Source organism: Gobio gobio (genome assembly GCF_949357685.1).
Source record: "Gobio gobio genome assembly, chromosome: 2".
NCBI lineage: Eukaryota > Metazoa > Chordata > Actinopteri > Cypriniformes > Gobionidae > Gobio > Gobio gobio.
In genome coordinates, this window is record NC_137098.1 from 11,609,914 (window position 1) to 11,627,683 (window position 17,770).

Here is a 17,770-nt window from a genome sequence, read left to right on the forward strand (position 1 = left end):
TATACATAGTTCATTCATGACAGATCTTACACACGCAGAAAAAAAGGTACAGTGGAGGTACAATTTTGCTCCTTGGGGAACAAAATGTATAACTGTACCTTTAAAGGGACACAATTGGTAAATACAATTATACCATAGTTTTCCTCTACTTAGAGCAGGGCAAATTCGGTCCTAGAGAGCCGCTGTCCTGCAGAGTTTGGCTCCAACCCTGAAAGACATAGAAGCTCTTATTGAGAATTATAAGAGGTTTAGATGTTGATGTTTTATTGAAAATGTTTGGTCACCATTATGGTGATCATTGTTTCCTTTAGTTGGGCAGTTTGACTCTTGGCTTTTTATGCGAGTTTGTGGTTTTTGTTAATGTGTTAACAAAACACATTATCTGTTCAAATCGTAAACAAAAATTGTCATGAAGAAATGTTTTTGACTAAACTCACACTGACTAAAAATGTTAATAAATAATATTCAACAACAATATTTTCTTGCCACAGATCAGACATTCTGAATTCTGAATTTAAATACATTCTAGGGGGGGAAAGTTTAGACACACACAGATATCAAGAATCAGCATATGAATTTCAACAATGGTGACATACTTAATGCTGCAGTGCATGCTGGGAACCAGGAGTTCTATACTATGGTGGCTTAGTAGGGTAGGAGCTAAACTCTGCAGGACATCAGCTCTCTAGGACCGAACTTGCCTACCCCTGACTTAGAGGTACAAAAATGTACCCTTAAGGGTATGCCCCAGTGACAGCAACTTGTACCTTAAAAGGTACAATTTTGTACTCTTTTTTTTAAAACTGTACTACTGGATCATCTTACTTGAGCTGCCAGTTTGCCAAGTTTCAAATGATTATTAAACAGTAAGCACAAACAATGCAAAAGCGGCAGCCCTTCTGCCACACTCAGTGTCTGAATTCACTCGCTCGTTTTCATTCACTCCCTCAAGTGGACTATATTAGTGGAATGATGTAAGGTATAGGGGTGATTTTGAACACAGCCATATTATATGTAGATGAGTGGCTCTGTGGCTCTTAACATTGGAAAAAACGTAACGGCTAACTTGGATCATGTGAGGCTTGTGAATAATGTTCTATATTTGGTGTTATATCGCTAGTAATTCTACAGTAGGACTGCAATGTGCTTGTCTGAGTCAAGTCAAGTAAACTTTATTTATATAGCGCTTTTTACAATGCAGATTGTTTCAAAGCAGCTTCACAGTGTTAAACAGGAAAATAATGCAACAGAATTTGATTCGGCTGTACAGCCGCTCTGGAGAAAACAGTGATGTCATCATCAGCTGATTTCAATTATCATACAGTGACAATGTGGGCAGATCAGTAATTTAGTTTATATGGTTAATTTAGTTTACTAATTAGATTTATTTGGATATTTAGTTGAACATTTTGAGTGGTACGAGTGGTAAAAAGAGCCTGTTAGCTGCAGATTACTGGTAACACATATCACTGATACTAGTCACTAAAAATGTAATTGTAATTTAATTGTTGAAATCTGGAAGCCATAGACAGAATACATTTGTTTATTAAAATCTTTATATTTAGTTTACCTTCATTCATTAAAAAGTGTTATCATTATTAGGCATACACAGTAGTCATAAATCATAACAATTCAAGCCTAATTCCTAAAACCTTGAAGCTGTAGAGAGAACACATCATCATTTTATTTTTTCATTAAACAATATAAAATATTTATAATTAAATTATATTTTTTTCTCTTTATTCATTAAAATGCATTTTATAATCATATAATCATTGCAGTCATAGTCATTCAAGTCTTATTATAATTGGTCAAACCTGAAAGGCAAATAAAGAAAACATACATAGGGCTATTGTTTTTTTTTAATAGACAATATAGAATATCACTCAATATTATACAACGCCTATTATTAAATTCTACTACAGTGTGGTAATGCTGTAGATGAGTCCTACCTGTTGCGTCATTCCCTACTCTGCCTTCTCTTAAAAAATAAAATTTTTATCAAGGTAAAATCTACATATCATTCCCAACGAAAGTATTTTTTTGTGTAAAACATGTTGAAGATTAGCAAACAGGCTGTTGATTCATTACATTTTGAGCTATGTCCTCTCAAAAGCTGTTTATTCAGTGTAGTTAAACCTCTTCTCCATTGATATCCATAAAAAAATGGTCTCTTGTCTCCCCTGTGTACCGCCACAGTTGGAGCGTTAGCATTAGCCGCTATGCTTTTTGGACTAAAGGTTGCAGCTTGCCTTCGATTGGCTATAGGTAGGCCTATGTGTGTTGAGCACAGACTGTAACTACAATTCATCGACTGGCCGCTAGGGACAGGCTCCAGAAGGGAGCAGAATCTCATTGAGCCCCATGTTAAATTGCCCAACTTTACAGCAGAAAAAAAAAAACATGTTTACAGCCTGGTACAAATTGTGTTTTTTGTCTACATGGTTAATTTTGCCCTTCATGACAACTGTGAGGGGGGTGAATTATTTTATAACTCATTCGTTTACATTATATAAAGCCTTAAAGTTATGCATAATTAAGGGCGTGGCCACTTTGAGTGACAGGTGGAATGTCGTTTGTCTGCTGTCTGTTAGTCATCACGTCACCTCGCCCACGTCCCGCCTCTTTGCCCATTTTCTGTTATCCTTGCGTGCCGCGCTGCCAAGATGGCAGCGGCCAACTCGACCCTACTTTATGCTTCAAAAATGGCTCTTCAGAATTCTATGGGTGACGTCACGGACACTACATCCATATTTCTTTTACAGTCTATGGTGTTGAGGCAGGGTTGGATCTAATCTCTGTAGGACTGTGAGGAGTTTGACCCCCCCCTATTCTAAACTGTGATGCAATGTTCTTGATCACTGATCAACAATTCAATTTAGTTGTCAGTTGTCTTTAGCAGAGGCCCAAATTGAGTTATTAGCCTAATGAAGGCTGTAATGCAGGTCACTTGGGAAACTCTTACAGGCAAATCAAAGGATGAAAATATATCCTACTGGTATGTTCTTACAGCTGTCAAGCATCATCTCTTGCAGTCAGCCACCGACCGATCAGTTGTCCGCTACCCGAAATAGAATTTCAAACAGACAACTACAAAAGGATTAGTTGCTCCCGGTAGTTATACATCTCTACGGATTAGTATTTTTAGCTGTCCAGGGTGTGGTTAATCTAATTACTACAAATGTGAATACACAAATCTTAACAGTGTTTTAATGTCGAAATGTACTATAATTACCCTAGCTTGTTTGGGTTTACAGTATGTTTATATTACAAGGTTTATATTAACTTGAAAGCCTTTAAAAGAAGAAATTCTTCATTCATCAAGGATGCAACAATTAAAAGTGCAAGTAAAGACTTTTAGTATGCTATAAAAGATAAAATTTTTTTTAAAAGAATCATGGACAAAATGCACCAGGGTTTCAAATATTAATTAGCACATCTGTTTTCAACATTGATAGTAATAGAAATGTTTTTTGAGCATCAAATCAGCCTATTAGAATGATTTCTGAAGGATCATGGGACATTGAAGATTGGAGTAATAATCTTGCATGGTAACACTTTCGTTTAGGGTCCAATTATCAACATTAACTAGTTGCTTATTAGCATGCATATTACTATGATATTGGCTGTTTATTAGTATATATAAGCACATATTAATGCCTTATTCTGCATAACCATATTCTACATCCCTTAAAGGTGCAATATGTAGGATTTTTTGCATTAAAATATCCAAAAACCACTAGGCCAGTGTTATATATTTTGTTCAGTTGAGTACTTACAATATCTCAAATGTTTCCAACTATTTGTAAATCGTGAGAAAATTGCGATTTTAACCAAGGTACCGGGACGTGTGAGGGAGTCGCCTGTCAATGGCGTCATATCTGCGTTACCCTTGGTTTCCACCATAGACCGTAAAAAAATATTGACGACGCGACTTCATTGGCTTCCGCTGAAGTAAGTGAAGCCTCCGGAGGGCCGAATATGGTGATGACATCTTGCACAGATTTGGGACCGAGTCTGCGCAGTAGTGATCTCGGGACCGGAATCTGCGCAGTAGAGAGCAGGAAGTAGAGGTGCGATATCAACAGCCCGCCCACACTCTCGCAGATGCAGAACAATTCATTATGTTGGTGTGAAATAAACAGTTATGGAAATGTAGAAATTAAAGCTAAAGCTCCAATCTCCTCCCAAAAATCCAGAAAAAAGTTAGTTGTTGCCTCAGTGACAACTTCACTCAGAGAAGCCGTCAATCTCAGCTGTCAATCATGCTGTCAAAAATATTATAGCATCAAATAACTAACTACAACCAAACTTATTTAAAAAAACGAACACTTTTTAAATTAATTTAATTTAAATTTAATTAAATTAAATCAGCATGATAAAAACTGCTTAAAATGACAGAAACCATCTTTGGGGAAAAAATATATGAAGTGTAATTTGATTGTTTAGTTTATCTCGTGTTCATTAGAATACACGGAGGGGCGGGGGTTATGAGCTATACTGGGACCAACCACCTGGGGACGATCGAGGCGCATAGGCTTCAGTTATTTACAGGAGTGCTGCAGGCTTGGTTTCCACTTTTACTGCCGTAGAAACGATGGCAACAGACGTGGACAACTGCGTAATGTCGCTATTGTAGTTTCTTTCTACCAGTATGGACCAAGGCAACACGATTAAATATTATAATATCAGTATGATGATCTAATGTTGATGTAGTTTACTGCTAGTCTCATAGAGCCAACAAACGAACACACAGAATAACATTATAACTTTCAACACAATCAAATGCAGTTTAGACCAATTGAAACTGCATCGCGTTTCCTCACAATTTTAATTAGTCAAATAAACTGAACTGTATGAATAGAGTTCAGTAGAATGAAATGTCCTCATATCTTTACGTTAGGGCGCGATTACTAATAAGAGGGGGATATCTTTATATCCCCCACTTATTAGTAATTGCGTCCTAACGTGACTACCACAGTCATATTAAATAACATAAATGTATTCACTCATCCATAAACATTATTTCCCCATAAACATGATTAGATCCATCGGTATGACGACAAGTTCCATGATTCCACACTCATTCACTGCGTCATCAATCTACGCCTTTGTTATTGTTTTAATAATACATATTGTAGCTTTAATCCTACCTAATAACTATATCCAACAACCACCTTACTAATAAACAGTAATTAGATGTTTATTGAGGCAAAAGTTATAGTTAATAGTGAGAATTGGACCCTAATGTAAAGTGTCTGTGTGTGACACACACACACACACACACAGAGAGAGAGAGAGAGAGAGACAGGTTAGTAATAAATCAATGCTAGTACCGTCAGTGGCATGGATCTCTCTACAAATAGCAGCCGCCTGCATTTTCCTCTCCTGTGTTGACATCAGAGTATGCTGAGACATGCTGTCTGTGGAAAACAAAGTTAGGGAATGTGAATCTCCAACATTTTGCCCCTTGCAATCTCACACCTTTTTAACCACAACACAACAAACAAACCAACACACAAACAAACAAACAATCACATAGTCACATTCAAAGTCCAGCGGGTGACATTTATTACACCTGCTGAAAGGCTGACACTAGCACATCCCTTTAAATAACCCGGAGAAATTAAACATGACGTCCTAGCAAAGGCAGCGCTCCCCGTGTAGTTCTGCAGGGGACTGTGAATCGATATGCCTGATATAGACCCGACTGGACAGGAACGTCGCAGGCTCGCAGCCGAAGGGTGTGATGTCACAGCGTGCGAGTCGACCATGGGAAAGGTGGTAGTTTGTGTCCACGTCCATTACTGTGCTGTTCTATTCGCTAACCACGTTACTAAAGACCTAAAGACTGTAATCTCTAATGGAAAGCTTCTCTGACAGGGCTGAATTCCCACCAGAGTTGTTACCAATATCTAAAACAAAAAATATTAGATTAAAAACTAAAAAATGAGTTTACATTTTAAAATGACTAAAACTCAAAAATTAAAACATACATGTACCATGGTATTTACATGGTACTTCAAAAGAGTACTATGGTTCATGTGTAAAATACAGTATAGCCTATATTTGTCCCAAAAAAAAAGCAATATCGTGAAAAATGATTGAAATTATTGGTATTGTCCAGTGCACTTGTAGTACACTTTAAATCTTAAAAGTATATTTAAAAACAAAATTGTTCTTGCAGATAATATAATTATGACATAAAAGTCCAGTTAATTGTACTTCTGTCATGACAATTCTCTGATTGATTGGCATTGTAATGGATATGGCAATGTCAATCTTTTTGGTCTTAGATCTGCTACAGAGACTTGCTACTGCCGGTACATTCATAGACATGCTACTGCTGCACATATAACATACATGAAATAACCCCTGTTGCAGATCTACACAGGTGGAGCTGGGGAAGGTGGAGGGTTTCTGAAAGCTCGAAAGATAACGATGTGATCGCTAACAAATCAAGTTAAGGACCTACTGTATCAGCCTGTGCCATCTGAGTTTCATGACAGAACTTTGTATTTAAAGCGAGTACACTTTCATGAAGTACATTATGTTTTAATAATCTTTTGTCATGCTTTAAAGAAGTACACTTATTTTGATGTGTTGACTTAAGCCCTTCGGACGGGATTAGCTTAACATGGAGAGGTGGGTTAAAGTAACTATTACCAAAGCTTCTCAGCAGTGGCGGCTGGTCAACAGAGGGCACTGGGGCGCCGCCCCCATCAAAATTCCAGAAATATACATGTATACAAGAATTACATAAAAGTGAAATAAAAATAAAATAGTTTACTCATACGATGTGCTGGCTGTTAGTAAGAGCCTCAGCATTTAATAAGAACTGGCTTTGATGGGTTAACTATTTTATATGTTCTTCAATATGTTTCATGCGCGAGGGACGCCGGACAAATGGATCTCTATCTGAGTCTAAAAATATATGGGTAGCATGTGACCTGAAGCTGGTCTGTAATTGGTTCTTAAAGATCCTCCTCCAGACGCAGGTCGTCATTCAACTTTACACTCTTGGCCACTAAAGCGAAAGTGCGCGGGCGACACAGTCACTCCGACTCCGCCAAAACCTTATTAGGATGATCACTTTCGTAGAGATGGCAGCTGTTAAACCAATTTCTTTCACAAGGCGTTCATTAGAAGAAAAAAAATGATAAAGGATCCCGAACCGGTCCAACGCGATTTACAAATCCAGCAGCAGGCCAGTGACAGAGGATGAAGCTGCACTCGCGTCACGCGCATGTTATGAAAAACGTAGGTGGCTGGCTGGATGTGTTGTTAGCAATGCCCTTTATTGCTTTCCCTGTCTTTTATTTCTAAGTGTCAGTACTGAAGTTTTGCGGACAACAACGGGGGTAAGAGACCTCAAATATCTAACTGAAAAATGCAAACGTCATGACACTGCTGAGATGACTGACTTTAATCAGAGAGTCATTGATAAATTTGCTGGCCAGAAAGAAAGGAGAGCAAAGTGTATGTTCAGTCAACATGCTTTTTTATTCTTTTGTTTTTCCTTTCCTCATTCAATTATATGTGGGAAATGAATGTGTAAAAAGATAAAAGTGAAGACACTGTTTTCTCTTTAATGCTTGAATTTAGTCAACATGCATCTTGATACTGCCACCGCACCCCCCCCCCCCCCCGCGAAAAAAAACGCCCCCCCCCCCCAGAATAATTATCACCAGTCCCGTCCGAATGTGCCATCTCAATAATCATTATGTACAATGTCAGTACAGATTACAGTGACTTTTACCTTCTGTAAAAGGGCCCTATTTTAACGATCTGAACGCATGGTTTGAAGCGCATGGTGCAGGTGCAATTCACCCTTCGACAGGAGTTTGATTGACAGGCGATCTGACCAATCATAATCCGCCATTCGCAGAATCCGCCATTTTTGTCCGACAAAGCAGTCAAGAGAGTTCGTAGATTAACGTCAGTGGACTTGAACTTGAAAAACGGTGTGTACTGACGTCTTTCCGCGGTTGAAACAACATTCCTTCTGAAGTTCATTCATGTTTATTTGATACTATAAATTAAATTGAAGGAAGAGATGATGGGTCAAGAGCAGCTTTAACTGAGGCACTACAGCGACCTGTCACCACACATTAAAGAGCCACAAAACGGTATTTATTTACATTTCTTTAAAAAATGACAACATTTTATAGTTGAGTCTTTGTTTCATTTTAAAATTAACCTGCTCTATCCTGTCTGTCAGTGCATTGTCAGTATCCTCTTTGCTCTGCGATGTGTTTTTCACTGCGTGAGAACGTGTGTGGCGTGAGAGCGCGGCTTGTCGGACATAGCAACAGTAACTAAAGGGGGCGGGTCTTTATGAACGGACAATTATGGTGTGTCCGAATCCACTTTTGCTAGTTTACAACGGTTGGCGCTCCAGGCGCATGGTCCAAAACGGTTGTACCTAGTCTCTTAATGAGTCATGGGTGTGCTTTGGGCATAATGTGCAATAAACCAATCAGAGTCTTGTCTCCCATTCCCTTTAAAAGTCAGTTGCGCTTGCACCATGGCGGAATTTACGAGCGGAAAGACTGAACACTTATTTTTTATATTAAAAAATAGTTGTGTGCTGCTGCGCGTCCCTGTGTGTGTGTAATAAGTGCACTGTGCCCCCACCTATAGACGCATATTACTAACGCGTCCTTTAAATGAAAAAAATACTGCGCTATTGTCTTTAGGACAGGTTTTTGTTGGTCAATGGCGCAGTCGATTTCAGTTGCCTCAAAATAGCAACGCGCCAACAATGCGCCTGAACACACCTCGTTTTCAGACCAGCACACCTATGGGCGAACAGATGGGCGTGAGTGCATTTGCTATTTAAACAACATGGCGCAGGACGTGAAAATGATAACTGCGTCGGGCTGAAAGACTTGTGTCGCGTCTAGCATTGCATTGCGATGGGTGTATGATAGGGCCCAAAAGGTCCGGAAAAATGACCTCAGGTAATGCCAATCCTGTGCGAATAGACCTATACACGTAAATATTATATAAATATAAACGTTGTTTTCTGTTTAAAAGTAGTTTTCTGAGGTTTTTAAAGTATGGAGGCGCTTGAAGAAGCATTCAGTTGCACTCTTGGCAATTGGACAAGTCTGTGGCAAACCTCAAGTGTTTTCCGCACGTCATTGAGATCAAAAAAGAAGGTCCAAAACACTTGTTAGAGGCACACATTTTTTTTACTTTAGGTAAGTGCCTATTACCAACAAATCCAATCAGAATTTAATTAATTCAATTTAATCGACCAGGCCTAACTGTTTAATTTTTTTGATACGTGATATCAGGAAGCAATGTAATATGCACATGACAACAGGGAGGTGACAGCGGTGCATAAATCGAGTCACCCCTCCCACTTCTGGTATTTTTTACTGAGATTTCTTATCCCGTGCAAATTGGCCATTAATATTAAACACGTCCTGTGGTAAAATTACATTACTCCATCTACCCTTGTAAAACTAATCCTGTCCAAATAGGGCTTTACATACTAAAGCACATGTAAAGTTCTTGATTATAATTTGAACTGTAGTGTGTTATTTGATGTTACTACATTGATATTACAAGTTCATATATTCTAAATGCCAATTTCTTAATTTCAAATGTGTAATTGCAAATATATTTAAATACATGATAAACATTTCAATAGAAATGACACTAAAGTATATTTTAACTTACCATAAATGCAGTACATTCAGCAGTGAACTTGAACCATATTATAAACAGAGTAGAATTCCATAGAAATCATTTAATATACATTTAAACTACATTTTTATTTAATTGTAAATAACGTGTATTCTGCATGTGGCAGAAAACATTACATTCACGTATTTAAATTCTTGTCAAATATATTATTTACGTAATAAACAAAATACCAAAGTATTCTAAAGTGTACTTCTCTTTCACAAGGGACAATGTTCCTTCACAACTTTTTAACACACTGTACACACAACCCACACATCCCTGCTGCATAAGCACCTAAGGCAGGGGCTTCTTACCTGCAATGTGTCAGGTTGTGTCAGTATCCTTTAAGAGAGGTAAGTGGGTTCAGTCTGGATCAGTGCAACCTGTGCTTGTTCCCTCTCTGACCAGGACTGAGGGGCTCTGGTCGAGCAGACTACAGGGGTGAGGGGTGTGAGAGGGAGGGCCAGCTGTTAAGTCTGTCTGTTTTAACCAGCATGCGTTATAAATAGCGCTGATCACACACAAACAGACATACGTTAACACTTTTGAGTGTAATGGACACAGCAGGTGTCTGCTCAGGTTATGACTTCACTGTATTTGTACAGTTCATTCATCAGGGGGCCATTCTTGAGTTTCAGCTTGAACCAAGTTTTGGTTAACACAGTCAATGGCCTAGTTTCTATGAATAAGTATATTATGATTTGGAGCCAAGATATAAAACACCCTACTCTGGCATGAATATAAATATATGATATACAATATAATATATAATAAATATATACACAATATATATATATTCATCAGTATTATACATTATATATGTTAGCAACATGAACACGAAGTCCATGAAAATGAAACAGAACCAAATATCCCACACAGAATGCTCCCTTAATAGAAGAAGTGAGGGAGGGATGGAGGGGGCTTTGGAGGTGGCTGAGGTGATGACGCAGGGAAGGAGACAGGAGATGGCTAAGGCATGGTGAAGGGCTGGCAAAGGGTAGGCGAACCGGTAGAGGATACTGGGGAAGGTTCAGGAGGGGGACGGGTGACCGGGAGGAGACAGAACCGAAAGGTCCAGGGCGGTGCTAAAGATGCGGAAAGCCAGGGAGGAGCCTTGAGTAGGGCCTTGAGGGCAGGTACCCAGGCCACAGCCAGAACTGTGCTCCATGTTGGCATTGACGGAGACGGGAGCCATGTTGGTTCAAGTCCTGATGCCACCATGGTCACAGCCGGAGTCGATGACGCTGGAGAAAGACCCCATCACATACTGGAAGATCCGAGATGATGGAGCGAAGTCGAAGGCCCTGGCAAACGTGACTGAGCCACAGTGACGACCTCACGTGCTGACAGAGTGAGTCCAGAGGACAGAGGGTGAGCTGGGGCGTCCGAGGGCGGTGGAGGATGCTAATGGATGGCTGAGCCGAAGGGGTGGAGGGTCAAAGAACAGTGGACGGCCCGCAAGGTGGAGTTGGTGTGCAGGTGTGGCAAGGTCTGACCCAGGTGGAGCCGACTGACTGATGGAGCTCGGCGAGGCCGAATGGCCGATGGTCCATGCTGGAATCGTGGGTGGGAGGAGCATAGGTGAGGGAGTCAGGGAAATGGGTCGAGGTCTACCAAGGTTGTAGGCGGAGTCTCGGGCTCCTCTTGTCGAGGTGGACACAGAAGGAATTGTGGGAAATGGTGACGAGTGGGTGGCAGAAAAATAAAGACAAAAGGTCTGAATGAAGTGCTGCCAGAGTCACGCTCTCAGTAGCGGGAGGGCAGGCTGGGCTCTCCTCCTTGCCCTCCGATTCCACGACAGCTTCATCGGTGGGTGAAGGTGTAGCCGGCATGCGCACGTGGTCAGACTTGTGCTTCACAGGCTCAACAAACTACATTATCCAGACTGTTGGGTTCTGGCTGGGCACTGGGTTGGCAAGATACCAGCACCCACTCCACATAGTCGTTGAAGCTCCCTCGAGGAGGTACCCCAAGAAACGTGAAGAGGCAGTTGTCTGGGAAAGTGGTCTGAGATATGCCAGATATGCCAGAACACCTCCAGGTGTTCCTCAGGTCTCCCTGCTCAAGGCAAAGCAGCTTGACAGAAGGAATATCCATGACAGACAGGAAAAAAAACAAAACAAACTGGAAACGGAACAGAAATACGACAGAAACGCCACATCGATACTTTCACACTTTAATTTGAGGTCCGGTCTTCTGTTAGCATGGGTTGAGGACCGGAACATGAAGAAGATGATGAAGATCAATATGCTTTGATAAGCTTCAAAGATGCATCCAAAGACAGGTAATCACACACACACACACACACACACACACACACACACACACACACACACACACACACACACACACACACACACACACACACACACACACACACACACACACACACACACACACACACACACACACACACACACACACACATTGGTATACAGTACATACCCCCCATGTGAAAAGAAATACACTTAAAGGTTTAGTGTGTAGTTTTCATGAGGATCTATTGACAGAAATACATAACTATGTTTTCAGTGGTGTATAAAGACCTTACATAATCATCTGTTATGTTTTTATTACCTTAGAATGAGCCATTTCTATCTACATACACCACGGGTCCCCTTACAGAGAAATCGGCATTTTGCACCAGAGCGCTAGTCACTCTCTGCTTTCGCCAACAACGACATTTTTGTCCTCGGTCGACCACCGTAGTTATGTCCTCTGAAAGGGAGGGGGGATGCAATTCACAACCTCACCTCTAGATGGCGCTAAAAATCACACACTGAACCTTTAAGTATAGTTTTAAAAAGAGTAGCCTACTTATTACGTAAATAATATACTTTAAAAGAATATACTTAAGTGCGAACTCAATTTAATGTTTTCAGACACTTAAGTGCATTTTAATTGCAATGAAATGAAAATGCATTACAGTTTAAATGGATTTTAAATGCAATTAGCTTTTAACATTTAAATGGATTTTAAATGCAATTAGCATTTAACATCTTTATATGTAATTTCATAATTACTTCTAATGTCTTTATAATTGGTTAAAGTGTACAGCAGAATTGATAAGGATTTATGGTGAACTATAATTTATTTGATATTGGAAGTGGAACTTGCATGAATTTAAATATATTCGTAATTTCACGTAATGATGAAGTTTTCAATTCAGCACAAATCAAATGTATTAACTTTAAATGTAATATTGAATAACACTACAGTTCAAACTATAATCAAGTACTCTACATATGCTTTTAGTATGTTAGTCAACACATCAAAAATAGTGTACTTCTTTAAAGCACAACAAAAGATAATTAAAATGTCAAATGTGCTTTAAAGTAAAACTTTTAATTTGACATTATTACAAAGTTTTAAAAGTGTACTTAAACCATGAAAGTGTTACATATCTGTTTGACTTTAAGTTGTGTTTTCTTCCTGTCACGTGTTCCTCTGTCTCAGTTTCTCGCCACTTGTTTGTCACCGTTGTTACAGTCCTTAGTTCTGTTTCAGCTGTGTTCAGTTAATTATCTTGTTTCTGTTTGCTACTTAAGTTCTTCCCTGTTCCTCGCTCTTTGTCTGGTCACCGTTATGATTAGTTAGGCAGTTGCCTGTTTCCCTGCCTTTGTTTTATTTATTATTAAAACACGTTTGTATTTGCATCTCCTACCTCTTCTCCCTGTTCCTGAGCACCACACCCATAACAGAAAGTGTACTGTTAAGTGTTATCTGGAGGTTATATATTTTTTTAAATATACACTACAAGTGCACATTCAAAACAATTAAGTGTCGTTTATAATCTGTGATCGTTAAGCAAAACATTATGTGCATAAAGCATAGAAAAAGTCACAACTAATTTTATTGTGTATATGAAGTTACATGTTTTTGTCCAGCATTCTAACACTCTCATTCCCTTCATCCTTCCCATAAACAACAAATAAAAATGTCACTCCCAGACATGTGACATAATCAATCATTGCACCGTAGATGTGAGAAAATATATTTTTTTACAGTGTAATCACTCATGTCCTTGTACTTTTACAAGTATATTTTAGTATACGACTATAAATAATATATTACAAATAATATATAAATCATTATGTTTATCGTTTTATAATTATTTGCAATAAAACTGGAATGGCTGACACTGAATGTAATTTACATGTTTCCTCCAGTTTATATCCCAAATAGCAGATAAATTGCAGAACCCTATTTTGAACACGGTTCAGTCTTCAATATCAGCTGCCACATAGCTTGGTTGTATGACAAGTACAAAATCGGGAGTCGAGCCAAGCCTCCCAAGCCATTATATAACAAGACAGCAACTTGTTACAGACTATTGGGCCGAAAGAGACTCTCCCTTAGGCTATGCAGCATTCTTTTTCCCTCCCCAAAGCTTCCAAAAAAACAATGCAGAGAGATTTCTACACGTGTTACTTTAATAGAAGTGCAAGCATGGTTTTATGTCTGTCACATACAAAAAGTGGAGCTGTAGAGTGTAAATCAAACAAGCTACTTAATATACTGAGCTATACTTGGGCAAAACAGTATAAAGCGAGCTGTTTGCTTCTCTCTGTGTCAGATGACGCACTTGACAATTCAACAAATACCCAAATATATATTTTGCATCTCGATCAACATTTTACAAAAACATGTCAAAGTTTAGCTTTCTGAAATCCATTCAGTCATTGAATACAGAAATATAAGCATGAACAACTCGGTACAAAAGAGCATGCATATGAGAACCCACAGGCATTCACAGCAAAATACATTTAAGGAATGTTCATTAAAGCTGCTGTACGTAACTTTTTTTGTGTTTAAGATTGCAAAAAAATATATAATGAGAATGTACAACATTAATCCATTTTCCAAACCGTGTTTTTGTCTTACCATGAATCATTATAGTCCAACTAGGTGAACCCGGAAATGTTGAGTACACCAAAGTTTTATTGCAGAAGTGTGAAGTATGGTAGCCTGGTCTTACCAGACTCTCGTACATTTCATTTGTACAGAGAGTCTGGCCACTCTCCATTGACAAGCGTTTACTTCCTTGAAGGCGGGTACTCTGTTGAAGTTTAAAACTATTGGATCTTCCCAGAGCCACTCTGGATCTGCCATAAACAATCGCTAACGTTTGGTCGGGATGTATGTCATGCGCCGTTCGCCTCTGTTTCTCACATGGAAGTCCGTAAAAATAAATGTGCGGATTGTGCACGCCACCTCAGTGATAAAACCTTAAACTTGTGCATTCGGATTGTGATTTATTCACGGTGGAGGGGAGAGTTTTGTGATCGGGAACGCGCTGCTCACGTGGTCCGTAACATGATTGTATGCTGTAAATAAAATGTCATATGCTTGGTATGATAAGAATAAATGCTGCCGTAAATAACGGCCCAATTCAAATGTTTACGTGCTTTTTTTATTTTTATTTTTTGAGCGGTGATGAAATATATTGCTCTTGTAAACACTTGCCAGCATTTAAAGAAATACAAGTCTAGAAATGCATCCAAATTACAGCGAAGCGCAACCGAACGGTGCTCTGCAGTGGTCAAAAAGGATATAAACTCAGAGATGTGGATTCGGAGAGCAATTGAATAACCACACAACCTTGGTGTTTGTCTAAAACAGTAGGTAATTCGGCCGGGGATTTTTACGCGGGTGGTGGGAGACAGACGGCAAAAAAATCACTGACTAGCCCCTGTAAATGATGACAATACCTTCCGACCCCACGAGAGATAGGGCTTTAGCCAACTCCTTCACCACTAACGGAGAAAATCTGGAAAATCAAACTTTTCCCGAACCCTGCAGGGAGGAGGGCCACAACATCATGGCCACCAACAGAACTCAGCAAAGATTGTTCTTGTTTCGGCTTTAACTTCTGGATATTCGACAGCAGTGCCACAACGGAATGAATGGTTTTGCTCGCATCTTTCTCAGCCGCCATTACTGAACTACAACTCAAACTAGCGCACGACATCAACGTCATTGTTCTCCGTCACTCCCTCTGTTCGCTGATTGGACCGGTAAAAATTTGTTCGGAGAAAACCTAAGAATATACCGCAGTCCCAGACGGAGTACTGAAGGAAAATGAAAATTGAGCGGAAGTACGTAGGAGGGCGGAGCCAGGCTAGAAGTATGGGTCCCCAGCATACAAAAACTGTCGGATGCTAATTTACATATGTTGAGCAATTTGCATAATTAGCATTATTAGCTTTAATCGTCCATTTTGACTACATATTTTGCACTCTATGGCCAATTTCTACAATATGGGAGTGGTTTTAGAGGATGCTGATTTCATTTCATTCTAATTTTATGCTAATTTTATTACATATTTTGATTTATTTAAGCAAATTTTGATTACTTTCAAGCCTAATTTTAGGTTATTTCTACGGTAAACAAAATAATCGTACATTTGAGAATCATGAGTTCGCTTGTGAATGTTGATGCATTGTTTTCAGGGTGTAGTGAAGCTGAATCCCCTGCTGATACTTTTGAAGATTCAAAATTGCTTTTTGGAAAAAATGAATCTTTATTAGGCTGAATGTTATGCATTTCTGGAGGAAAAAGCAATGCCGGTAATTGACATAACTTGGATTCTGCAACTGTACTATGCATATTAATGGGGTAGCTCTTTAAGACACCCAATGAGATGACATCACCTAAGCCCATCACCAACGAACAAATATGTCCATAGAAATTTTGTCTGAAATTAATAAAAAATGTGTATAAATTTATCCAAATTTGTAATACCATTTTGAAGTCTGAAAGTGCCAGAAGTGAAAAAAACGTCCTCTAAAACCACTCACATATTGTAGAAATCGGACATACAGTGCAAAATATGTGGTCAAAATGGACGATTAAGCTAATAATGCTAATTAAGCAAATTGTTCAACATATGCAAATCAGCATCCGGCAGTTTCTGTATGCTGGAGACCAATACTTCACATTTCTGCAATTCAACTTTGGTGTACTCAACATTTCCGGGTTCACAAATGGAGTCTATGGGTTGGCTACTAGTAGCCTGACAAGCCAGACCCACATCGAGATGTTGGGTCTGGGAACTCACCATTGGCAGGGCTCTATCCGAGGTATGGGATAAACGGTTGTCTTTCAAATTCCCTCTGCACGCAGTAGGATAGCGCTACAACCAACCAGAGCAACGAAGAAGGTTAAGCGGAGCTAGTTAATAGATTAAACTTTCGCCGTATCTGGTCGGCAAAACTCCGAACACATCTTCCTTTCTTATGAATGACTTCAGTGCCATTCTTTGTTCTTTTCTCAAAGAAAAGCTTAACTCCAAGTCTTCCAGAGTTGTGGTCAAATCCGATTCGAAAGACCGCTGTTCGCCAGCTTCTTTGTTTACAAGTAGCATGCGGAACCGTCATAACTCTGCCGTCATTATGTTAAGCCCGCCCACCGACTCTATACACGATGTGATTGGCCTGACCAGAGTTTGGTTTTTCCAGCTCGCACGCCAATGGAGAGTTGCTAGACTACCAAATTAGATTTGCTGCCGCTAGGGTGCGTCTAGATTTCTAGGCTAGGCTACTAGACTATTATGGTACACTTATAATAAGTGTTTATATTGGGACTATTTCAGACCGGTCTTGTAGGAACCGCTACGGAGGAGCACAGTCCCTGCGTGACTCGCCATAGACATAAACAGAGAGAAGTAGCTCCGGCTGCAATGTTCATCCGCAAGACGCATACAGTTCTGTTTATTAACCACTAGAGCGCAAAAAGTTACGAACTGCAGCTTTAAATAACCTTTTTTTTTATCATCAGCAAGTAGTAGTGAATTTAAGTGAATCTGAGTCCGGGGCAACAGGGCGTGTGGGTAAGACCGGGTCACTAAAGAGTGATTTAATCTTTTCAAGAGAAGCTTATGTAACAAGTTTGTCTGTTACTGATTCAACAGTTTCTGCTTTGTAGCACACAAGCAAAATAATTTTCTCTCTTCCTCTAATTTTATGACAAACAACTGATGTTCTAGCTGTCATCACCACTGAAACACCCTCATTATTGAATTATTTTAATGCAGTCATTTAAAATGTGCAACTAATTAAATACAGACAGCAAT

The 17,770-nt window shown here is 39.4% G+C and overlaps 1 protein-coding gene across 3 annotated transcripts in view; it reads right to left on the minus strand.

Moving 5' to 3' along the window:
* myoz2a (myozenin 2a) overlaps positions 1 to 10,174 on the minus strand; it is a 28,017-nt gene extending 17,843 nt beyond the window's left edge. For 2 of the 3 annotated variants that reach the window (XR_013818571.1, XM_079844490.1), the window contains exons 1-2: positions 10,011 to 10,174; positions 5,337 to 5,423 (exon numbers count right to left, since the gene is read on the minus strand). Coding sequence is in view for 1 of the 3 variants with exons in the window: in XM_079844490.1 (XP_079700616.1) it covers positions 5,337 to 5,418 (82 nt within the window). In the remaining 2 variants the exon portion in view is untranslated. The remainder of the gene's footprint in view (positions 1 to 5,336; positions 5,424 to 10,010) is intronic. The other variant, XM_079844491.1, reaches the window with a different exon arrangement.
* Positions 10,175 to 17,770: the final 7,596 nt, after the last annotated feature.